The sequence below is a fragment of the Silurus meridionalis genome, chromosome 6, assembly GCF_014805685.1.
Source record: "Silurus meridionalis isolate SWU-2019-XX chromosome 6, ASM1480568v1, whole genome shotgun sequence".
NCBI lineage: Eukaryota > Metazoa > Chordata > Actinopteri > Siluriformes > Siluridae > Silurus > Silurus meridionalis.
The window spans coordinates 7,269,697-7,296,462 of NC_060889.1; the positions used below are offsets into that span (position 1 = coordinate 7,269,697).

A 26,766-nucleotide genomic window follows, 5' to 3' on the forward strand; every position below is an offset into this window, starting at 1 on the left:
CATTGCTTTCAGGAAACTGAGTCCATGCTTTAAAAACATGGCCTCAGGAAAATTTTTGATTCTTTTTGCAAACAGTCAGGAGAACTCTGACACTCAAAGCTGTAAGGAGTGTTCTGTGGCAGTGTTTGATGGTGACATTTGATTGATATGGGTGCTGCGTTCCCATCCTTCTTTCTCAGTTTCCCTCTCCAGGTCTTTCACACATTATAAATGAAACATCTGTCAGCATTCTGCATCACTCCAGAGACCATATTACAAAATGAACTCACACAGCAAACTTCAGTTTAATTACTTTAAGCCACATTCAGAGATGGCAGCATAAGTTTAAAAGTTAAGTCAATATTTACCAGGGGGAAAGTTTTGTGTGTTCAGACTCAGATTATGCAGGTGATTTTGCTGAATTTCTGGGTGTCCTATTCAGTTTTTATATGCAGTTATAATTATATATAGGTATTTTTTTGCCCATGAAATGCCAAAAGCTTTCATGGAAGTACCTTTTCAGGAATTAGAGCTCCTCCGCTTGTCCACATGTGTAATTGGTTCAACTGAAAAGGGGTGACGTCATGACTAGGAAGCTATAAAAGCAAAGGGTTTGGAAGCACGCCACACCTTTCAGTGGTTTCCTCCCCCTGTGAGGAGGGTGCCGCGCTTCACCTCTCTTCCTCAGAGGAGGGGGAGGGTATTGGAGGCTAGTGATTACATGAAGAACACGCCCCCACAGCCAGTTCAGTTTGAGGAGCTGCTGGAGGTACAGTAGTGACTCGGGCTGTTGCCAATCTGGATATTACCTGGCCAGCTGATAAGCAGAAACTACATCCCCTGAGCAAGCTGGAGGAACGTTTCTTGCAACCTACGTCACTACCTCCATGCCGGGGTCTGCCTTTCTTCCCAGACTTGCACACTGATGTGACCAGGGTATGGAATAACCCTTTTTCGGCCCGCCTCTTCAGCCCCAACGTCTCTTTCTACACCAATGTAGTGGAGCGGAAGGAGTGCAGTTGTGCCCTTAAGGCCTCGGTACTGCCCACCATCTGCGGACTACCTCAGCTCTGATGGGCAAGGCTTACCCAACAGCGGGTCAAGCCGCCAGCTGGACGTGCAACCTCAGTACACTATGCCCTTTTTCTTCTCGTTGCCCTTAGGGGATCGGCTTTTTATCCCTGCCACATATAATGCACAGTTATCTCCAGCAAGACCCCCCTCAGCCTCTGCCCAAGAATTTAGTTGTGTGGGGTCGGGGGGGTGGGAGCGGGGTCCTTGTGTCCTCTCAGCCCATAGAGAGCCACCAAAGGTCTCGACAAACTGATTCCCTTAAGAGACTATCTGGCAGCCTGAAAACGCCTGCTGGACTTGCTCAGGTCAGAAGACACGATAAATAGATCTGAAGGACACATATTTTCATGTATACATCGTTCCTTCACACAGGAAGTTCCTGAGGTTTGCTTTTAGTGCCGAAGCTAACCAACATCAGGTCCTTCTGTTCCTCCTTGCTCTCTCACCCCACACACTTTCAAAGTGTGTGATTGCGGCTCTGGCTCTGCTGAGACCCAGGGGCATCCACATACTGAACTATATTGCCGATTGGTTGATATTGGCTCAATTAGAGCACTTGGCAACCGGGCATCGAAATGTCGTTCTCGCCCATATTCTCCCAAAAGGGCAATCCACTCCGCACAATCAAGGTCATGCGGCGAGCCCTTACGGGCCCTTACGGGCCTTAGACATGTGGAGAGATTAGTTGGGGGGCGGTCATGGGTGGCGCCACCCAAGGTCTATGAAAAGGGCCCCATCTCTCGTGGCACATCAGCTGCCTGGAGATGCTGTCCATGCTTCCAATGCTAAAGCATTGCTCTCAGACCTAAGGGACCATCATGTGCTGGACAACACATTGGTGGTCTCTTACATCAACCACCAGGGGGGTCTGCGCTCTCGCCTTCTTCACAAGCTGGCACAACGGATCCTCCTGTGGACACAAGGAAGCTGCTTTCACTGAGAGCACTATACATCTTAGGGCAGTTGAATCAAGGAGCAGACGCCCTTTCAAGGCAAGGGCCAAAGCCTTGGGAATCGAGGCTCCACCTGAAAGTGGTGGAGTAAATATGGAGAAGATTTTATAGAGCACAAGTATCCCCTGTAGTGCTGCTCCCAGGAGTTCTCAAGAGAGTTTGCCAGGAGGGAGTCTGTCTCCTCCTGGTAGCCCCATGATGGTCAGGCCAAAGATGGTTCGCTAACCTGGTAAACCTTTTCGAACACTCTCCCTTGAGATTTTTTTAACAGTCAAGACTGTTTTTCTACTGGCCATCTCGTTTTTAAAGAGAGTGACATTGTCCTCTGGGTTATCTCTCCAAGACAATTGCAACCCTGCTGACCTGACAAAACACATATCTATGTCTAAACTAATAATGTCTAAACTATTAGTAAACACAAAGCAGGTTTTGTATTACAAATAGTATCTGAAATGTTTTAAACCTCAGTGCTTACCAGTCAGTGTGATGCCTGAGGCAACCAATCAAATAAAGCCATGTAATATATATATATTTTTAATCATGGGTCTATAAACAGCAAAAATACAGTATAACAGTACTGATAAAAAATAAAATAAAATATTTTAAATATATAGGACCTCCCCAAACAAACAAGCAAATAAACAATTAAATAAATAAACTAGTTGGGAAAGTATAAGTACATCCCTCCCACTTCCACAATCAGTAAGATTAAAAAGTGTAATTAGCAGCAGTATGCTACTAGAGGATTATTTAATTATTAAGTGTGACTACCGCCATAAAAGCAGAACCTTTGGCAGTCTGGTGTTGTACAGCATGCCAAAAAAACAAAAAAAATCATTCATGGCCTCAGAGAACCAATTGTTACTGCTCAGCAACTTATTAATCATTATTAGGTCATAGCCAAACAATTTGAAAGTCAGCATTTAACAGTGAGAACATTGTATACAGATCGTTATTGTATACAATTGTTATTAAGGCCCTGCTGAATAAAAACATAGAAAGATGGTGCACCTACTTTTTTCTATTACTTTAACCTTTGACAGGTTTTTACTGCTATCTTGGGACCTGATCAATCTGATAATGTCATTGTCTTGAATGTAGAGAAGAGAGAAAAAAGTGACAACAAGCAGGCCAAAAGAAAGAGCCACAGCATGTTTCCTCCCCCACACCCAAGCATTTCTTCATTCAAACAGTGATCCAATCAGAAAGATAAGCCTAGGCTATGTCTGAAAGCCTTTACCTACACTGTGATGGACCGTTAATGAAAATAGCCCAAATTCGTTTAACTGCTGCACTGCCTTCCTCCAAATGCATATCTCCTTTCAGCAGGTGAAGTGCTAGGCTTGAGAGCGAGACTTTTTCCATATTGTTTTATTTGCTTATTGTCGGAGAACTTAACTTCCATTATTAAAAGAAAGCTAGAAAGATAATTCTTAATATTACAGATTTTCCACTAGACATGCTAGTAGTTAAAGAACTGAAAACTATAACTATCTATAGTAAAAAAAAAAGCCACTAATTCCTTATATGTGGTTCCATTTAAAGATATAATTATAAATAGCAGTTTAGTCACAGCTAATCGCAATTCAGAATCCATGATTTGTAAGCATGTGAAAATGTAGCCATGACAACAACAATAGATAACAGGATAGGACTGTGTTTATGGCTGCTTTTGCCACTTGCTTTTGCACCTCTGAACAATCTATCTATCTATCTATCTATCTATCTATCTATCTATCTATCTATCTATCTATCTATCTATCTATCTATCTATCTATCTATCTATCTATCTATCTATCTATCTATCTATCTATCTATCTATCTATCTATCTATCTATCTATCTATCTATCATCTATCTATCTATCTATCTATCATAAGAATTTAATATATGTTAAATAGTGGAATGAATCTGTACTATAAAGCGCTTTAACATGTAGTATTATAAGGAAATAATAATTTTCTCTACTGTCAGATCACAAAATCATTAGCATTTGATGGACATTTCTCATGTTGGTTAATTAAGCAAAACTATTAAAATAAAATAAATAACAGTAAAGTGAAATCATGCATCATTGGTGCTGACTGTTCTGACCTCATCTACTGCTAATTTAATCGTATATATACATTTAAGGGGAATTGCTTTGGATGTTGTGAGCTAGTACTACAGCCCTGAATCTGATAGTCAAGCATGCTGAATTTCCAACAGCCAAGATTTACACGTTTGTAACAGTGCCACCAAGTAATTTTAACACCTCCTTTTTTTAAACGATTGATTAGAATTACGGCTATAAATTCAGCTGTAAAAGCTCAAGTGTTCTCCAGGAGAAAAATCAACCTGGCTCTGCTTTGCTGACCCTATAATATCTGAGATGTTCATTTTTTCCAACCATTCCATTACGATAATTAAAACCACACTTTCCAGTTAAACAGAGTTGTTTGTTACATGATACTAGCAACACACAGTTCTGGCACAGGTTCCATCACCTTCAGAGACCTGCCAACAGAAATGCTCATATTTATAGCTCTATTACACTATAAAGCTTGTCCTCAGATATAGTGCCTTTTTTTCATTTGAAAGTGATCCATTGTTGACACAAAGTAAATTTATCTTTTCCCCCGAAATTGAATATGTTAATTCTGCGAAGGACACACACCTACTAATCAAGAGTTATTGTTTCTTGTTTATAGCAAGAATTACTTTCCTACTTCTCAATTCAACCCCAGTAGATCAGTTTCATGCAACATATCAATATAGTACATAGAATAAATTTTTTTTATTTAACAAATATAGAAGTGCGGAAACGTTCAATATCTGATAAATTGCATTTGCACTTAGTGATTGTGTTGTGATCAATTTAGAAAATTTAATTGTGTAAATGGTCTCATATAACGAAGGTGAAAAAGCAGTGTGCTTGCTTGTGCTATTACTTTTTGATAGCTACTGCGAGTTCTGATACCAAAGAGATTGGGTTTACATAAATCGAATATCTACCCTTCTGGTGAAATAATTGACACACAAAATTGCTGCCCTCAGAATCACTTTCAGGCATAATAGATCACATTTCAGGTGCTAAATTAATCTATTTTCATTAACACCACCCCAAATTGCATATTCATTAAGTCCATCCTGCGAAATTGATGTTATTACTTATATGAAAAACACAATCCTCTGTAGACCCTGCTAGAAAATCTTAGGGGTTTTTTTGTTAGTTTGTTTTTTGTGCAGGTGTTTCCATAGTGTTGTTTTTTGCACATGCAAACACATTAGTTAATCAAGACTATAGAGCACTAGCATTAACATTTTGGGGAAAAAAATGGTATAGAGTGTTTTATATTTCATTGAGTTTTATTATTTTATGTTAACTCATACTGGGCTTGGTGTAAAACTACAGTGCCAATTGGGGACATGCATATTGGCTATTTTAACAGCTCAGATAAAGTGGTTGAAGTATGGAAACAATTAGTCATGTTTTTGTCAATAGTTTTTGATAGCATGTTACTTTTGTTTATATGCAATACATTTTACATTATGACTATTTACTTGGACCAAACGAATATATAATTGTACAGATGCTAAACTTTATTTTCTTTAAAAATACTTAGCATGAATAACACAATTTTCACACTCTTGGTATCCGGACAGTTTGTTTCTGCAAACATTCAGCTGAAATACTTTGCCATGCCTCTTATAAAACTTCCAAAAGTGTTCTTCACAAAAAATATTTTCTGATCCAGTTCTTCCCAGAGCAGTTCAATAGGATTTATGTCCGATAAGTGGACAGGCTGTGGTGTTGTAGCCATGTTGGTTCGGTATTCCTTTTAACCTGGAATAAGACTCCAACATTCCGTGTTCCACAGCATTAAGATTGTAGTTCCATGTTTGTCTGTGGGGGTGAGGCAGTCTGCTAACATCTCTTCTGTTCTTTGTCTTACATAAGTTCTGTTAAAGCCAAAAATGTCAAAATTGGATTCATCTGTCCAAAGAATTTTATTCATTTATTTATGTTTAATCACCACATTATCTGTGTAAAGCTGCTTTGAGGCAATGTTCATTGTTAAAAGCGCTATACAAATAAAAATGAATTGAATTGAATTAAATTATTCCAGTCATTGCAGTCCAATTCTTGCGTGTTTTTGCCTTCTACCAAATTTGTTGCAAATAAACACAAGGAATATGCATATGAAAGACTACATGTTTCAAACTTTTGACATCGACTATACTTGACAGAGAAAATGAGAGTACAAAGATGTTGACTTATCTTTGTAGTGTTGTAGTGTTGAATATCCAGCTTTCTCGTTTTTTTAAATGTAGTAAAGTACTGTGTAGACCTTTCAGATCACAGCTCAAAATCCATTTTCAAAGCAGGCACTACAGTTTCTTTTCTGTATGACTAAGCAAATCATTGTGGCATCCATTATGTGCATAATACAACAAGCCCAATTTTCATGGAGTGCATAAGTGATAAACCCCTACGAAGCTCTATTGAATTTCATCACAGGCCTCATTAGTGCATCTCGGAAGATGCATTGGCTTTATTTTGTCTGCATGAGTAAAGTGCAGCTTAGCACTTAGTAATTCTTAATAGCCCTCTGGTCACCTATTGATATGACATATGACCATGGACGAATTCAGAAGTGATAGAACGGGCCAAACCAAGTTGCAAAACTAATCTAATAAGCAAACATTTCACCCTTTGTCATGTTTAATAAACCATCTGGAAATGAATGACACCGCAATGAGGATTCACACTAAGTGAGATGCTTCTTTGCTATTTCCTGTAATGTTGCAATGTTGGCCTACATTAAGACAGGTGAACATTGCAGGTAAAGAAACACTGAATTTAAATTCAAATGTTGATGTGTCAAACCCAGAACAGCAGCTAATACATTAGAATAAATTATGTTTTAATTGCTATCCATGCTAACAAATATAGAAAAGTCAACAATGTATGTGGAATTTCAAGCTAATATATGGTGTGAAGAAGAAATAATAGTGTGCCATCAATAGTACAGGAGCAATCATATACAACACTCAGTAAAAAAACTGCTATGAAAATGCAGATCTCACAAAGATGGTTTTGTCTTCGCTCAGGCATTGTGCTTCTGATGAAGGTTGGAAGGTCAAGAGTTCAAATCATAGTATTACCCAAGCTACTACTGCTGAGTCCTTGAACAAAGTACTTAACTGCTCTATTATAAGTAACTTTGGATAAATAGCATCAGCTAAATGGCATAAAATGTAAATGGTTTCATGTTATGGATGCTGTGATATATGGCCACAGAACCGCTGTCTTAACAATATCATGTCATTTTGTTTACTTAAATTTTTGATTGCCAGCAGTTGCTTATGTTTGTAGCACTTCCTGATGCATTGGCCAGACAGCGATTTCCTTAGACAGTGCTTACATTAAGTGCTTATCATTTACAATAAAGGCTTTTTCAATGGGAATAATGACTGCTCAGAGTTTTAATACTGCTTCCTCTTGAGTCATTCAAGCATTCATACTGCTCGCCTATCTCTTTAACAATGATGAAATCCTCTCAGTTTATTACGACCATGTTCAATCATTGAATCTATTAGTACTGCACTCTATTGATAATCGGAATCCTTTCATGGGTGCCGACCTGAGTTAAAGACTAAAAGAGGAAAAATACAATATACAATAATATAAATGAATTCAACCTCGAGCTCACAATTAATAAAACTGTTTAAATAGGTGTCGATATGAAAGAAGGAATTGTCATAGAATGTTTTGCAATGTTGCCAGTGTTTGCACTAATAGTGAATTTATAATAGAAATAATAGAAATTGTTATGTTTTTGGATTGGTTTGCTACGTGCAGCTTTCTGTTATTTTGCTTGGGATTAACTGCCCCATCTACCCTAACGCCCACACCAACTATAGTTTTGGAGGGATGAGAAGTGTCCCCCTCCAAAACACACAGAGAGACAATGAATCCCTCAATGAGACAATAAGACAATGACCACCTTAAACACATACATGCAAAGTCTATGGGGGGGTGTTCTTACCCGTCATCCAAATAGTGAATCTAGTAATCTATTTAAATAGCACTTGCGGGTACAGTAATTACTGGTAAATAATTGATTTAATATTTAAACAATATGTAAACATATGTATATCACATGCACAAATTGTATAACAAAAGTATATGTATTTATGCATATACAGTACATCTTCTTCTGCTAGTGTAGGTCCAAAGATCTCCAGAAACATAATGAACACAGCACTGATAATACCCTGAGGTAAAAACGATATGTCTCATATTAATTTTACCATCAGGACCATGTGTGTAGTATAGTGACTGGTTGCAGTAAGTTTAAATGAACCTGTTAGTCATATGCACAAAGATCATTATATTCATATATCAAGTTGATCAGTTTATATGATTGGTTAGTAAAATGTTTCGAATGTGTTGGATGATTAAACAATCTATAATTGTGCCAAAAATACAATCTGGACCTACTTTGACTCACATGCTAAGCACCAGCAATAGAATCAGTATAATCTTAGGATAAGCAGGCTGCTTCACTTTTGGTTGCTGTTTTTTGGAGCAATTTATTTAATATATTTAATCATTTTTCATTTTTATAATGTTTTTTTTGTTGTTTCTTATTATCTATTTTATTATCCATTCATCTTAATGTTATGCTGGAGTTTCAACAACTATGTACAGACTACAAATGTTGTTTATATACTGTTATATACTGTTTTCCTTTCTTTTTTTTTGCTTACATTTTATCTCTACAAATTTGTCTCAAGCTTGAACGCTTTACTGTTTACTTCATTGTGTAGAGTGAGATAAGAACGTTTATCACCAGCTTGAAAACAAGTTATTTTTCATATGTAGGGAATTGCAGACTACTGCACCGCAAGCATCTATTTACTCATCACAGCACTGGCATATTAGGTCACTTTTGCCTCAAACAGTTTAGTTTTCACCTGCTCTTTTGAAAGAAATTTGTTCTTTCCTCTCACTTTGATTCTTTTACTTCTCCTCCTGCTCTCTTCTCTCTTTTCTAGTATCTGGATTTCTAGATACTCAGGCACTCTTTTTTGCCAACTTGTTACACCCTGCCTATGATTAAAGTTCATGTTCAAGTTTATTTCTTTATCACTTTTCACAATTTACTTTGTCCCAAAGCAGATTTACAGAACATTAAATAAATATTTTTTTTATTATTTATTATGTGTATTAATCCCTGATGAGCAAGCCTGGGGTGACTGTGGAATGAGGAAGAAACCTTGAGAGGAACCAGACTCAAAAGGGGAACCCATCCTCATTTGGGTGATCAATACAAAATCCCGGAGAGTGAGAACTACCATGAGTACCAAAGTTTGTTATTATGAGTAATTCCCTTTCAGTCAGTTGACATTGTGGAACCAGGAGCTACTGAGCAACTCATAAAATAGCTCAACATCTAAGATCATCATACATCCAACACAACATGATATGTGATGTGTTTTGTGTTATGTGTAGGCCTTATAAAAAGATACGCAAAAATCTACACCAAACATTGGAGATCTGCACATAGAAGTATGTGGTAGCCACTTTTACTTAACATTGACTGTCATAGTATTTTTGGAGGTTCCCATAAGAGATTCAAGAAATGACATGAGAGTCAAGTTCATATCAACAAAGTACACATCCAGCTAGAGCCAAACTGTCTTTTCAGAGCTTATATATATATATATAACCACTCGTCTAGATAAGGAAACCTAGGAGTCCTATAAACCCTGGAAAGGACTTTGGGAAGGAATGTCACTCCACTATGTGGACAGACAATTCATGTGTTCTACAGCCATTGAAATCTTGTTTGTTTGTTTACTGCTTATATTACATCTGGTAGATACAGCATACGGAATGACAGTTGTATTAAGAATCTTTAAGACGATTTTAAAACAGAAGATATCTTGAAAATAATCTGGCCAGGGACTCCCACGTGTGTCTTGTAAACATTGTAAAACAATACCATGTGAACAATGTGCTCAGTGACATTCATCTGATGTTATCAATCTTAATTGCAATAAAGCTCATTGTCGTCAGTGGATTTTCAGACGTGGTACCAGAAATCTCTGGTGAATTCTGCTTTGGTATTTTGGTATTTCTGCTTTGGTCTTTGTCCTGACTTGAAACTTGGGTTTGCATTCTGATACTAAATGCTGGTGTATTACTGATGTATTACTCACTAAATCTTACTCCTTTTGCTCCTTGAAACTTTTTTGGAAAAATGAGACAATAGCTAAGGACTTGCTTTTGTTGCCTATTGTTCCATATATGCAGGTTTAAACAAGGAGATCTCTCTCCTGTTCCTTTGCACCAAAAAGCTGCCTACACACCCAAGTGTTTATCAGATTTTGGAATTAAAAGCAGTCGATCTTGCGTTCATTTTTGTGTCAATTGTGCAATAGACCGTGTTTTGTTTGGCTCCTATGTCTAGTGCTGCCTGTAAGATCTTTGTGCTCATTGAATGTTCTGTTGTGGATTTTTCTCTATTTGGCCCAATAGCAAATGTACCATGGAGTTAGACTTGCACATTTTCTATTGTGCACTGTGTGCATTTGTACTAAAGGCCACTGGTGACAAGGCCACTGGTGTCTCTTCTGAAAACAGTTATTTCAGCCCTATATCTGGGGTTCAGGCCTGAATGTTGTATTGTCTTTCGAGCAGCACTCAACCATTGCATCAGGCAGCAGTGCTAAGCTTTACCAAGCTATGCACTTCACAGTGCATTTGCATTGTAGATAACAGCTCTTGCATTTGCCCCATGCTCACTTCCAACTCTGCATTCCAACACAGTACGTGTTCCCTTTTCTCTCTCCTCCACTAGGCTTAGCAGCTGTCTTTCTTTTGATCATGTCATAGTGAAGCTCACCTTCTTTTTCCTAGTGGGCTCTGTCACATCAGTCAGTTTCTTCACTCCCTGCTGTACTCCTGTAGGGTCATTCTCATTTTCATCTCAGTCTTGATATGAAAGATAAATTTCTGCCTCGCTGTACTGACTAACTAGCACTGTACATTACTGGAAACATGACTGCTGCAGAGTATTACAATAGAATGCATCACCATTGCTCATAGCCTTAAATCCAAGTATTTCATACACTGCTTTATTTTTTCCTTCTGAGGACTGACAATCTGAAACTGTCTTGTCTGTAAATGCAGCTACAAAAATACCATATCAATTAAGGGTTCGACTTCTCAGTTACTGGAAATTTCATGATGTGTGGAATTCACTTTTCACTTGTACTTGGCGTAAGTGCATAACACAAGGGGAGTGGTAATTAGGTGTTAAAGAATGATCTAATGATGATAAAATGGGAATAGAAAGTAATGAGGAGGAATTATGACAAGCAGATGTAGGCTAATAAGAAGAATGATATTAGAGGGCATTTTACTCATTGTCACTTGTCCTTGGCATGCACAATAAAGTCACCTGCACCTGTTAAACTATTGCTAAGGCTTTGTTTTCATCTGTTTCAATGGAAATCAAATTATCTCAATTGACACATTGCTGCACATTTCCTGTAGCACATACTACCACAGGAGGTGCCAAAAAAATACCAATATTGGAAGTCAAGAGGTGCTATATATCTAACAAAGAAAGCTCAGAAATGCAGCTCCCGACATTCACTGCGTGCTTGTTGAAAATTGCAAATCCTGTTCATTTAAAATGAGACTAGATGAGTGAATGTGTTTATTCAGCCAGAGCCCTGCTTAATTCTAAGCATGGATTATACCAAAAAAAAGACACCTTTGCAAAGTATGATAGTTTTCCTGCATAAATCATGTCAATACTCTAACAAAAGCAATATCACATCTTTAATGAATTATTAAAAGGTTGTCCTCTTCTTGTTTGCTGAAGTGATTAATAGCCTTTAACGGTCCGGTTTTCAGGATCATTTAAGGTGCTGGCAGGATATGTAGTTCAATAACAAAGTGTATTTTAAAAACAGCGATATATTTTCATGTTTATTGTCAGAATGATCAGAATCTCAAAATTATTAAAATGTGCATAAATGTGTTGCACTATGAATGTATAATAAGACCTTGATCCGTTCCTGATCTGTCAAAGTTTTTTTTTTTTTTTTTATCTTTGATGCAGCAAAATGTCTCTTGTTGAGCTTGTTGAACACCATGTGCTGAAATAAATGTCCAGGGCATTAAGGGGTTTTTTGTTTGCATGGTACATACAATATCTCACAGACCAGTCCAACAGTCTCCATTAGGGAGCCAGCAGCCATATCTCACCCTGTAGCCCAAGACAGCTTGCCCACTGAAGCTAAGCAGGGTTGAGCCTGGCCAGTACTTGGATGGGAGACCACCTGGGAAAAACCAGGTTGCTGCTGGTAGAGGTGTTAGTGAGACCAGCAGGGGGTGCTCACCCTGTGGTCTGTGTGGGTCCTAACACCCCAGTATAGTGACGGGGACACTATACTGTCAAAAAAAAAAAATAAGCACCGTCCTTCGGATGAGACGTTAAACCGAGGTCCTGACTCTCTGTGGTCATTAAAAAATTCCAGGATGTCTTTCGAAAACGAGTAGGGGTGTGCCCCGGCATCCTGGCCAAACTTGCCTGCTGGCCTACTAATCATCCCCTCATATTAATTGGCTATATCATTCTATCTCCTCTCCACTAATATGCTGGTGTGTGGTGGGCGTTCTGGCGCAATATGGCTGCCGTCGCATCATCCAGGTGGATGCTGCACATTGGTGGTGGTTGAGGAGAATCCCCCCTTTCATATGTAAAGCGCTTTGAGTGCTGCAGAAAAGCGCTATATAAATGTAATGAATTATTATTATTATTAACAATACAATACATTTGATACAATGCATTGGATGCAGCTACCGATGCAATACGATACGATTCACCCCATTATGCATATGCAGTGTGATCTGATTTTGATTAGCTTTAACACAATGTGATTTAATGCAGTACGATGTAATGAAAAATATATGATGCAATGCAATTCAATATAGTACAAATAGTTCGCTTTAATTGCTTTGGTTCACACAGACAGCAAATAAAAAATTCAATCTACATATAAAATATTGGTCACAAATCAGTGGACACTTTCTAAATGATAAAAGTACTGTATAGCACATTTACTAATAATTATATATAAATAAAGCTGTTTTTACTGATGCAATTATGTTAAAAATGATGCATAGCGACACAAATTCCAACTTGCATCTGATGCTAATTTTTTTAAATTGATGCATCACATTGTTAACTTTTATGCTGATGGACTGAGGCAAATCGACGAATCTTACCATCCTAAGTTTCCATCGTAGTTGAAAAATTTCTGTCTCTTATCAGGGGTAAACACCTCCCAAGCTTATAATCTCAGCCCATGTTTTTTTTAAATGATGATGCACGTTACCAGACTTGCCAAACCCTACTGCCATTTCCCACTGAGACTGTTCCACAGACCCCCTACAGGTTTACATCAAGCAAAGGTTCCCTTGTATAAGTTTGTTAAGTCCAGAAACATTGACAGTATTAGCAAATCTGAAAATACATCTTGTTTTTGACTGAAGGAAATTTTGGCATGACTGAGTGGCAGATGGATGGAAACACATTTAGGCAAGGATTGAAATGTCACTCTTGTCCGATCTCTGATGGGATTGCTGGGATTGGGTGTTTGTCCTTGTAATCGTCGATCCCTGAAGCTCAATAGAGGCCTCATGGGACCTCTAAACTACAAAATGACTGCTTTTGAGGACAGGACACTCTGTCTTAGTCTACCACTGGACACTGTATGGCACCTCTCTGCACTCCAAGGTGCCCTGGTAGAGAGCAGGATGACACCTTATTATTATAACCCTCAAAATCCCTTGTCTTTACAGTGTTTAGGCTGTAGGCAGGTGCACAGCTGGACTGGGATTAGGATGTTACTGTTCCATATGGCTTAGCGAAGCAACTCAAATTTACTAGATGAGCAGAAAGGGAGAATATAAGTCAGGAAAGTTCACACACACACACACACACACACACACACACACACACACACACACACACACACACACACACACACACACAAATAGAATAAACAATGCTTTGGAAACTGAATACATGACTACATTAAGTGCCATGACAAGTGCAAGATAAGAAGAAGTGCAGCTCAGCAAAATAAACACACATGAAAAACAAACTGCAAAATGATGTGCATGATAACTACATAGAGCAGAATTGCATTTGAAAGATTATCAGACCACACCGACTTTATTTCAAATATAAAGACACACTATGACACCCACAATGACTGCAGGAGACCTTGTCCTTCACCAGCATGTTTATTTTTTCAACATAAGATACAGCTGTCATTAAACGAGGCGAGTGAGATACAGGTAGGAGTTAAAACTGAGCCGAAATGCATATATTGTATATTCAGCATAGCAGATATTGTCACAACATTTTTTTTAAACGTGTCAGTTTGGAAGTGCCTGACATCCAGGGCTATAGATAGCTGAGTTTTTCCCTTCTGTTGTCAGATATGGGGAAGAACAAGGGATTTTAGCTGTCTGTACAAGCCCACAGAGTACAGGATGTATCAACTTAGTAATGTGACTCGGGTCAGAAGGCTCACCCACATACCACTAAATAAATGTCTGCATGGAAAGGCTACCAGCAGCACCATATATAAACTTTCTTTCGGCTTCTCCCGTTAGGGGTCGCCACAGCGGATCCTCCGCACGTTTTGATTTGATTTTTACGCTGGATGCCCTTCCTAACGCAACCCTCCCCAATTTATCCGGGCTTGGGACCGGCACTGAGAGTGGCTGGGGATGGTTCCCTGACCGGGAATCGAAACCGGGTCGCAGCGGTGAGAGCGCTGCATCTTAACCACTAGACCACGTATATCTATATATATAAAATTGTACAAGTTTGGACTCTTCAAGCTGAATAATTCTTTTTTTAAACATATTCATATATGCAATTGCATGAAGAAATGTTTGAACATTTTGGTATGTATAATTAGAATTTACTTTAAATGAGATTGCTTTCCCCAAAGAAGTCCTTTTCATTTTGCATTTTAGGAGAAGTAGTGAGGAGCATGGCCTGTTTGGGAGTCTGGGTAAAGCATTCTTATGAAACTAATTGAGAAGTTGCCAGGAGTGTGCAAAGTTTCATCAAGGAATACAGTTAGGAATGAACATATAACACCTTTTTAAAATTATAGCACATTTTGAGACCACGTATCAAATCTAAATGCCCCATGGATACATAGAGAACATTTACACACCTAAAACCCACTGGAAATTATAATTATTATAACAATTATAAATACTTTTTGTATTTGTTTACAGCTGTGTCTTATTGAGAAGTTAATGGCTTTATTGTCGTAGAAATATGGTTTATTTGTTATTTAAAAATGGATCACAATTATCTTTTCAATGTTTTTATTGCTGTTAAATATATTTATTAAATATTTATAAATTAAACAATACTCAATAAATTGCATATAATGTACGATTACCGCTGTCAAACTCCCCAATCTTTCAGCACAAAGCAAAGTAAAAACACATTTCATTACAGTAAATTACAAAGCATGAGAGACTCGGGCATGTCAGGGCAGTCCACACTTGAGATGCCCGATCAATAGAAGCCATTCATTACCCCAGACTCTGCAGCAAGCTTTGAAATATAAGCTCATAACAATAGCTGTGTGCTTGACCAATATTGGACAAAAGGCATAGTAAACAACATGGGAAATCATCTCACTTCAAAATCTTCCCACATCCAAAAGCAATCTCTACTGATGCAGGAAGTATTTTTTTTTTCAGTTAGCATATGGATTTTATAGCCTGCCCAGCATTTCCAGTGTCACAGTTAATGTATACAAACTCGATAAATGTGTCAGTGGTAGGGTCAAATATTGCTCTTTTAAAACCAGGTGTCAATGCAGCTGAGTTAGTACACACGACAAGGTCGCAAGCCACTCAGAGCTACAACGTATTTGGCCTTGGACAAAAAAGCCAACGGCACTAAAAATGTCCTTTTACTTAAAGCAGGGAGAGTCATAAAAAGTGGAATCTAAATACATAGACATTTTTATATCTTTGTACATATATATATATATATATATATATATATATATATATATATATATATATATATATATATATATATTTTTTTTTTTTGTGTGTGTTGGTCTAAGTATAAAAAAGTTAAAACTGTACACCTTTTTGAAATGTTACATTTAATAAATGAATAATGAATAAACAACTAAATCTAAAACAAGTACAGATGGTTTCCAAGTTACGATGGTATGACTTGTGATGACGATAGAGATACGAAAAAATTGTAAAAATATATAAAGTTTTGTGTGGCAATAGTAGCAGCTTATGCTCCGGCCCTCCATTTGTTAACGTCGGAGCATTATATACCTATCAGGCCTAACATTAAGACATTATAACATTATGACTGGTGAGTGAATAACAATGAATATCTCTTTGTCATCATAAAAAATGGGCAAGCGTAAGGATCTAAGTGAGTTTGACAGTTAGTGATGGCTAGACGACTGGGTCAGAGCATCTCCCAAACTGCAGCTCTTAGTAGGGTGTTCCCAGTCTGCAGTGCTAAATAATGTACTGTAACTTGTTAACTTATTGACATTTTACTACCCCATACTGATCACCATTTATTAAGACTACTGTGCAGGCTAGGCCATGTCTCAACTTTTTAGAGTTACGGAATGCATCTCCATCGTCCATCGGGCCCAAACCTGTTCTAGTATGACAATTCCCATAAGCATAAAGCTTGCTCTATGAAGATATGGTTTATATGGGTTGAAGTAGAAGAGCTTGAGTGGCCTGCTATATGGCTCTGACCTCAACCTTATCAAACACCTTTGGGATGAATTACTATCTAATGCCCTTGAGGCTCAATGAGCACAAATGTCTACAAGCACACTACAAAATCTAGTGGAACATCTTCCAAGAAGAGTGGAGGTTATTATTACAGCACATGGGCACTAAATGAGGAATTGGATGTTAAAAACGCACATATGAATCTAATGGTCATATTGTCTGGTTGACTGTCAATTGTTAATTTACCTATCCTTAAGCAGTGCCTGCAGTGTAAACAAAGACTACATTTAACAGAGTACACAAAATCTGAGTTCACATAAAGCTCTAGATCTCTATCTAGAGATAAAGCTGCTAGAACCTTTATTAATAAACAGCTTAATCTCAGATGGGTAAGCAAGCCTGCACTTGGATTTCTCTACATGTTCACTGTTTCAGTAGAAAGCTTGCTTTGACAAAGATCACAGTCCTTTCACTCAGTATTATGAATATATCTTTCTTCATATATCTCTTTACTGAGAAGTTCAGACAGTTTTCCTTTTCCCCACACTGTGATTTAAGGTTTGCTTTAAGGCTTTTTACAGATGTGAAACATTTCATAATTGCTGCTGCATCTCTGTGCCTTGCCACAAGGAGCCTTCTATTCATCTACCCTTGCTGAATTATGTATTTGCATAGATCAATATGTAAAAAGTAAAAAAAACCTGACATGTACACGAGCTTTCCTCTAATGTTGCGCACATGATTGTCTATAAAGAGACTCTGAGAGATCCATTGTGTGTTATTACTGACAGATTTAACAGCTGACCTGCAGATAAAAGAGAAAGCTAATGTGCTACTCTGAAATGGAGCTTCAAAGAGAAATGCAAATCGAAGCACAAGCTAATGGCAGGCAATAATGCCTTAATGGAGGTGAATTTTCGAGATTTTTGTATTGTTCTTTGCTTGAAGCATTGTCAGGGTATAGCTGATGAAGTTGAGTTTTTACTCTGGATAGGTAATGATTTATTAATAGCATGACTATGTGTTGGGTTGCTGAAGTCAAAGTCAAAGTTTTCTTGACAGTCAAAATATGGTAGCGGCAACAATCCAAGAACTACATGCTTTTTCACACCAAATCAAACAGAGTATAATTGTTTTTTAAATAAATTATATTTGTACTTCACCTCAGGTTACCTCGAATAATCCTTGCTATGTATTTATTAGAAAAGTCTGTGTTGAATAAGAAAAAGATTTCATATAAATAACACAAGAAGGAGTCAAAAGCCACTGTTTTTCTCACAGAAAACAGTATAAAACCATTTAGTTTCAATCAAACCATCAGAAGTCAGTTTGGTTGTCGCTCTGTAAAGAAAAATTATGTTTTAGGCATGGCCATAAAAACTCAGTACCCCCCTTAAAATTATGGCTTACCCTCGAGTCTGGTTTGACTCATAATTTCTTCTTTTTACACTTTCTCTAAGTTTTTTCTATGTTCTAAGTTTTTTTTTTCCTTAAGAAAAGTTGTTTGCATTTATATTGTAGAGGCAGATTGAGGTTATTGAGGGTATTTTGTGCCAAGACCTGTGAACAAACTAAGTAACTGAATACAAATGCATCTTATACAAATATCATATTATACTATAATATGATAAATACTTAATAATTGATGTTGAATTATAATCTGTCCAAAACACATTAAAATACTGATATGATTGTGAAATCCGGTATAATTTTTTGTATCGTATTAGTATTTTTATTTTTATTTTTTATTGTCAGTAACCCAAACTAATCACTTCCTTGTTGAGGTTCCGAATTAAAATCATATTTCTATGCAAACTGGCCTGAAATGCAGAAAAGAATTATAACTTATATACTTCATATCTCTGCAGTGGTCCCCAAAGAGAAACATTTCATTACATATTTTATCTGCACATTCATTGCATGTATTTTGTAGTTCTCAAGTTAACGTTCTCCATCAGTTACAACACAATCCAGACATGTAATGAAGCCACCCTATTTAGATTAGCAGCTGCACTGTGTCTCAGCTTCATAGTAGATTGTGGTAGTAAAATATTTTGTAACTAAAAAAAAACACCAAAAAGCAAAATGAATCTGCTGAAATATTGTTAGGTGGATTTTGTAATGCAAATCACAACTCGCCTGATTTGAGAAAGTTGTCTTGAAAGAACATTTGGAAATATTTTTGTAGTTTTTCTCTTACTCAGCTGCAATTTAAAGAAACTTCCAATGATTTTTTAGGTGAGAGTAATTATGAGCTGGAATAGCTGTCCCTGAAGGAAGTTATTTTCTGCAAGTTGCTGTTTGTTCTATTTTGTGAAATTGTGGAAATTTTATTTACAGCAGCTGTTTGGGTTTCCTATGATGCCGTTTTAGTGGCACGTAAAAAGAATCTAAGAATACAAGATTACCAGAAGCCTTAGCAATGGAAAAATAAAGTAATATCAATAGTAATTAAGTAATTAATAGAAAAAAGTAATTGATAGAAAAAAGTCGGGGTCAACTTTTTTTTTTGTCATATTCTCTTAAAGAACAACATCTTTTCAAATAGCATGCAGATGTAACTATTGATATCCTTGGAGTCTACCACTGGCAGCCATTTCAGACTGCACAAAAGAGGCAATTTCTTCTCAATGCCTCTCTGATATTTTCTACATTCTACAGAACGAGTGCGTTTGCTAATTATAACTCTGTGCTGATGCACCAAAGACAAAGGAGTTCCTTATTGTTACTGGAAAATCCTAACCTAAAGTAGTACTCAACCAAATCCTCCACATCCATTTTATGCAAAACAGTGAAACCTTTCTCTCAATTCTGTGATTTTTCTAAAAATATTACCAGTTTAATCTTGTATTGCTATGATTTCAACTTTATTCGCGTAAAGCTACAGGTCTTATAATCTTTTTTTTTTTAAGTGCCACTAAAACGCTGTCGAACTGTACCTATGTATTGTTGGACAGGATTTCACTTATCATTATGCTAAAGTTTACGTTCTGACCATGCCCACTTCCAGTTGGAAATATAAATATACATATAAATATTAAAAAAAACTAAACAGATACAGATAGCAGAAATGTAAACTTTCTTTTGGCTTCTCCCATTAGGGGTCACCACAGCGGACCATCCGCATGTTTAATTTGGCACGTTTTTACACTGGATGCCCTTCCTAACACAACCCTCCCCATTTTTCCGGGCTTCGGACCAGCACTAAGGCTTGTGCAACCCTAATGGCTGGGGTTGGTTTCCTGACCGGGGTTCGAACCCAGGCCACAGCGGTGAGAGCGCCGATAGAGTACTAATATATGGATTTGTAAGACTGGATTCTACAGTTCTGGATGTGAGCTATAAAATGTGTCTCTTCCATTTTCCTCAGTATTGGCATGAATGATCTCCTCAGACTACCCTAAATACATACATTTCTTTCAAACTCCCAAACACACATACAATATGTACCAATGCATTTTCTGTTGGATGCTGGAGGTCATTCAAATTGATAACATAGCAAGATTTTTTTGCTAGATCTATTAATGTGCGTTGACAACAAATACAACCTTAGCGTGTATCTGAATAGACTGCGGTTCTTCTGACATTTTATTGTAGGCGTCCTTTATTTTATTGTGAACTGAGCCAGCATGAGGAAAATAATAATGTTGCTATTTCCGTATTGAAGTTATGCATTTTTCATAAAGGTAAATGTGTTTTTCTTCTTGGAAATCCAATCTATCACTTTGGAAAACAATATTGTAAAAGATGATCTAGATCTGTTCTTATGTGTCGGAGCGCATATGTAACTGTGCCGAACGGCGGTCTGGACACTTCCGCTAATATTTTGAGTCGGCTAAGGCACTTGTGGCCTAAAAGTATTCTTGGCATGAATGATCGAAGAAGAGAATTGCATTAGTCAGAACACAACATTGGAGACGTATAACCCTCTCCATGTTGCTCAGGATTTACCGACCTATCGTTATTGCGTGCGCATGTATGTGTGTGTTTGATGCCCTTTTACTTCATATCCAGTAAAACACTACACTTGAACTTCTCAAGAACATAGAAAATAGTGCAGCCTCATCTTTCCCTGACAGGAATTCGCATCATCTTTCTTTTTAACGATGTAAAAAATGATTTGTGCCTCCTACACCTTTGGAGATCCTGCAAGCCACCCACGTTGTGCTTATTTTAAGTAAACCTCATTTAAGTCAACCTCATTCATCCAGTCGCCCTATTTAAGTTCAAAGCAGCTCCCAGTGCATTTACAACCTGTAGCATGGCACTTTCCCTCTCTATCTCTCTCTCTCTCTCTCTCTCTCTCACACACACACACACACACACACACACACACACACACACACACACACACACACACACACACATTACACATAATAGACCATTAAAAGCGCCTGCATCACCCTAATTGCTAGTAATAGAGAACCTTAAAATTAGTTCAAATAGCACCATTTTTTTCCAGATGAAAAACCCAAGGTGAGAAAATGCTGCTGCATATTTTGTTAGACAGCATAAGCCTATTAAAATATGCTATAAAAAAGTGTGCATATAAATTAGATAAAAACAAATATGACATTTTGAAAATAAAGTTATAATCAAACTAAATTTGTCTGAGCGAGAGCACATTGAGAGCAATTTGTTTTAGAATCTGATGAGATTTTACCTTATTTACCTCTGTTTTACCAGAAGGGAATCTGTGTCTTACTCTGCCTTATTTTTTGTTATGAGGCTTTGGAGGCTAAGACCTTTAGAGCTCTTCTTGGCCTTGTTGAAAGGACACCCTGGAGTGCAATAAGGGGTAAGCTGATTGCTTGGAACACTACTAAATGCAAGGGCAAGGTTTATGGTTTGATGTGTACGGTTACTAGCACAGGGAACTCTATATTTTAAGCTTACGACTTGATGATTTAAGTTTTCACTAACAGAAAATGCTTTGATATCTTTGATACAGGAAAATAAATATTGAATACTTGAATTAATCCTTGAATTATACTTGAATTAATCCTCAGGCTCAGTTCATGTCAAAATGTCATGCTTTTTTGCTTCATACCTTCATATTACATTTAGATATGAGATAAAATGGTTTGAGTAATGTATTAATCTTTACTGCCAAGACCTTAAGTAGATTTGCTTCCTTAACTATCAGCTATATTACTATTGTGGATATTGTAACATTATTATAAAAGTGTAGGGTTAAATATATAATATCTAATTAGTTGAACTGTCAGTGTAGTGAGATTCCCACAGTATTGTCTAACTGATAAGATACTATATGTTTTATTTTCATTTACTGTCTTTTCTTTACAGCCCAGTAAAATGATAAACCACCTGCAACAGTGAAATTTACTACTGAACAAGGGTATGCTAATCACTCAAACAAATCAAAATGAGTGATGGGTTATGATCCTTGGTAAAAGCAAGCTTTTATGAACATGACAATACAGCAATGAACCCAAGTGCACAGACGGTAGTTTAAAATAAATTTCAAAGCGCAGATCTCTCTGCCTTAAAATTAATTTTGACTCTCCAAATCATTTTGCACCATTTTTGCAAGGAAGAGACCTGTCAAATTCGCATTAGCATTCAGAAAGCACCCGGTCTCAAACTGTCTACCAATCCAGTCATCTAGATTAATGGAAAAATATTCTTCACCTTGTCAGAAAAAAAGGCATCACATTTTGGTGAACATCAGAAAATAAGTCTTATGTCAGTCTCTTCATGGACTGTAACAGAAAATCCAGGTCTCAGATCTTTCCAGTGCAGAATTAGCTCTGATTTTATGGATAACATTTCAGGAAATCATTCTGTACAATGTAAGAAGGCAAATGTCAGGTTTTGCAGTTGCCTGAACACAGATTGGTCATCCACTGGTCCACTTGTCAGAGAAAAAAAGAGCAAATAACCCAAACTGCTGATCAAAAAATATCTAGGCATGGTGAGGCATCCTGTCATCATTTTTTATTTTGTGAATTATATTCTGATTAGTGCAAAAATGCAACTTCGGCATTATTGACCTGATGCAGATTAGATCTACAATGGTGTTTCAGAAACATCAGTTTCCAATTGAGGCAGGAAATGAACTAATCGGAGGCTCTGGCAGCCACCAGCTTCTCCAGATAGCTCATAATTCTACAGATCGCAGCTTCCCATTCCCTTGACCAATCTGTGATTAATGCCGTCTCCTCGGGGAGCTGAACAACTCCTGCAGCTCCAAACTCAAACTCCTATTAGAGACAAAAAAGACATATAGAGGCCAGCGGCTACGTCTCCCATCCTGCTGCACATAGCATATAAATCTTTTCAATCCTCCCATCAACCAAAGAAAAAGCCTTGTTAATATAAATTATACCACAACACTGATCAGTCAGAGGCAAAAAGGAACCTTGAGAAAGGCCAGCAGCCTCCATTTTCATATCCGTAATCAGTTTCATCTCATTAAGGCCTAAACACACCTGATGAGTTTTTATTATTATTCAGCGCACAACGCTACTTTGGTGATGACAAACTGGAGTTTCATCCACTCCTGATTTTTCATGTTAAACCAGACCGCATCGGTGAGGATAATTACGTTTTTTTTCCTCTATTTAGATGCAAAGCAGTTCATTACAGGTATAATGAACTTGAGAATCCTATTTGCCTGCATTGAACAAGCATATGACCAGATTATAAAAGGTAATTCAAATCGCAAAACCTAATATGTTTATCCACTTGTGGCACGATATGAGAAAGTTTTGTTGTTCTGGGCTTTATTTGAATATTTGACATACTATAGATCTCACTAATGTCCTGAAGATCGTTATCTGGATCAATCTTGCAGGCATAATAAAGCCATGAAGTCTAATCATTGAGCTGTAAAGGGGTATACAGCATTATGTAAATAAATATATAGCAAATTTCACAGTTAGATGTGCTATAATTTTTTTTTTTGGTGTGTCCATTTTTTGCAGCTTTTACAAACTTTTTACAAATATAACAAAAAAAATGTTAAAATATTAAAAATACATTTATAAAAATAATTCTCTATAGTGTGTTTCATCCAACTGATATTTTCTTCTCACACTATACCGAGAGTGCTTCCTGCTACTTTAGTGCCCTTCTAAAGTGCTAGGTTCAGACAGAATTGTTTCCTACGGCTGGATTACAGTTTCTTGGCACTCCTTTTGTATCTTTTGTTTAGGGTTTGTGCAGCTCTCAAAGTCGTATTTCTGTATTTTGTGGTGCAGCATCAGGAAGACGTTAGGTACGAATAATATAGGTTGCGGTTTTATTCAATCAAAAAAGAAATCATAAAGTGGCTAAAAACCTATTACATGTCTTCTTTGCCCTTTTGTGCTAATCTCTACAAATGGTAGGTTAATTGCTGTTGTGTATTGGCCACTGACCCCCTCATTAAAGAGCTGTAATTCTATAGTGCCCCCTCACATCAACAGAGGAGATTGGCGCTTGCTTTTCTACATGGTTGGTTCAAACACTGGGTAGCTATTCAGATATCAGGATGCAGGTGTGCACCGTGTTCGTATAATGAGCAGCACTATGTGAGTCTTTGGAGAGAAAGAGAATTTTGTCTTCGGGGCAGTAGCTCTAAAACATCCCAAGCTCATTTACAGATGTCCTTTAACTCCTATATTTGGAGCCCTGCAATGCAAAGCCCATGTCTGGCATTTAATTGAACATAATTAGACCTCTGCAGCTTCGATTTCTCCTCCTGTTTATGGTCATTTGGAATACTCATTTGCTGGCAGAGAATGAGGACATGCAGTGTCTGTGATTGCAAAAAATAAGCAGATTCCTTTATTGGTAGCATTTTGAAAGAGCTTAGTTGTTCATGAATTTAAACACAAAGTTGTAACGGCTAGAAAAAAAGAAAGAAAAAAAGAAGGTGGATAGGCAGAGCACATTCCCTAAGTGTGCCACGAATACTAATGAGCCTTCTTTAGCAGCAGGACAACATGGAAAGATAGAGATAAAGGGGAGACGAGGGCAGGATAAAAAAGAGAGGACAAGTCACTAAGGAAAAGAGAAGTGAGCGATGAGATCTATCAGCCAGAGCAGCAAAAGGAAAAACACAGACCACATCAAGTCAAAAACACAGACAATGAGACAGAGGCAGATGTTCTTTCATGGCTGTATTTCATTGCTGGACATAGTAGAAAGCCGAGTCTTGGCTTTCTTACACCAAACACAAGGAATGTTCTTTCATTAAAGTAACATTTTCTGTAGGGGAGACACTGTGATTTATAGCTGCTGTGCATTTAACATGAGCACTACAAACTGCTTTTAATGTAATTTATGCAGTAAGCGCAACAGTGAGACACTGATGAATGAAAGAATGTCACTATGTTCAATGATATAGTTTCCTAATAATATATATGTTCGTGTTTAAACGATAAGAGTAATTTGCATATGTGTGAGAGATGACAGTTCAATGCTAAAAAATCAAGTAAGGGCATAAAAAAGTGACAAAGAGAATTATTAGAAAGTTGATTCTGATGAAGGTCACATTGATGTGTCTGAGACAGACTGAGAGAGCAAGAGAAAGAGAGAGCACAGCTGGTCATGGATGAGTAGAGCAGTGGGTAAACTGAGCTCAAACGACTCTCTGAGCCAAACCCAATGTTATCCAACACTGATTCAGTGTTATTGGTGGGAGCCTATGGGCGTGCCGTCTTACACAGGATCATTGCACATTATAATTGCCTGGGACAGCAGGGTGCTCGGTGGAACCCAAGCTACATGTCCAATACCCTAAAGAAATCCCCAGGAGCTCGCCTATTTCTCACTGTCCACATCTGCACAAGTGTCTTTATTCCAGTCATTTCCAAGGACTGCCAGTGTCAGCGCAACCATTTCTCGAAGTTAAAAAAGTGCATTAGGATAATTTGAATTTGATGTTGTCCCTGAAGTCTGGTGTTTCATGCTTATTCAGCATTTTCAGGCAAGAAAATAGGACTGGTGCCTCTGGACCACAGCGATTGCTATTGCATTTCATCCAGGGAACAATTATCCTTCACATCCTGTTGTCTATATATGTGCCTTTTGAAGCCCAGAAAAAGCGACCCAAGCTGAGAAATGATTCACTGGCTTCTGCTGCTTTTCTACCTCATTCTCACACAGTCTCCACACCTTTTAAGCCACTAAAAACACATTTCTGTAAGATGTTCAGGCTGATATCTGAAATGTCACTTTTCATCCACCCACGTTTCACAACCAATTACTCAGAATCTAAGCACTTTTGACTGACTTGTAACATCATCTTATTTCTGCTGGTTAATTTCACTAATAAGTGTTTACTGTTTTAGGTCCAGAATGCCAGAATTGTGGACAGGTTGTTAAAATATCATTTGTGTTCTTGTTTATTTTTTTTAGATGAGTTTAAGGCTTTTTTGAAGAAGCTGCCTACCGATCGTTTTTTGAACACAACGGATATCCTGAAGTTCTGGAGTTTGGACACGGCCTTACAGAGACGCCACACTCAGCTGGAGACCAGCACTAAACTGATCTTTAGCAAAGCTAATAAAATTGTGCGGAAACTCTTCACCCTCAGCAAGCGCTGTCCCAAACAGCCAAAGATCAGCCTGCCCAGGGAAAGGTAAAGTGCCCCTTTTATTTTAAATGGATTATTAGCTGAATTGGAAATAATATCTTTATTATATTGCTAAGCTAAGCTAAGCTAAGATAAGATAAGATAAGATAAGATAAGATAAGATAAGATAAGATAAGATTTCTTAAGAATAAGAAAGAAATTGTCATCCTAGGATTTAGGTTATTGTGTCTGTCTGTCTGTATTTGTGTGAATATTTCAATAACACTTTCCAGAAGATATATACAAATACAGAGGTTGAATGTGCAAGCAATGAGCGAGAAGACTAAAGAGTAAAGCTAGTAGCACTGCAGGAGGCATAACCCATCCAGTATACTCTGGATGGGT

At 37.5% G+C, this 26,766-nt stretch overlaps 1 protein-coding gene across 2 annotated transcripts in view; it reads left to right on the forward strand.

The window, feature by feature from the left end:
- brinp2 (bone morphogenetic protein/retinoic acid inducible neural-specific 2) overlaps window positions 1-26,766 on the forward strand; it is a 121,560-nt gene that overhangs the window by 82,468 nt on the left and 12,326 nt on the right. For both annotated transcript variants that reach the window (XR_006926244.1, XM_046852431.1), the window contains exon 7: window positions 26,205-26,427. Coding sequence is in view for 1 of the 2 variants with exons in the window: in XM_046852431.1 (XP_046708387.1) it covers window positions 26,205-26,427 (223 nt within the window). In the remaining variant the exon portion in view is untranslated. The remainder of the gene's footprint in view (window positions 1-26,204; window positions 26,428-26,766) is intronic.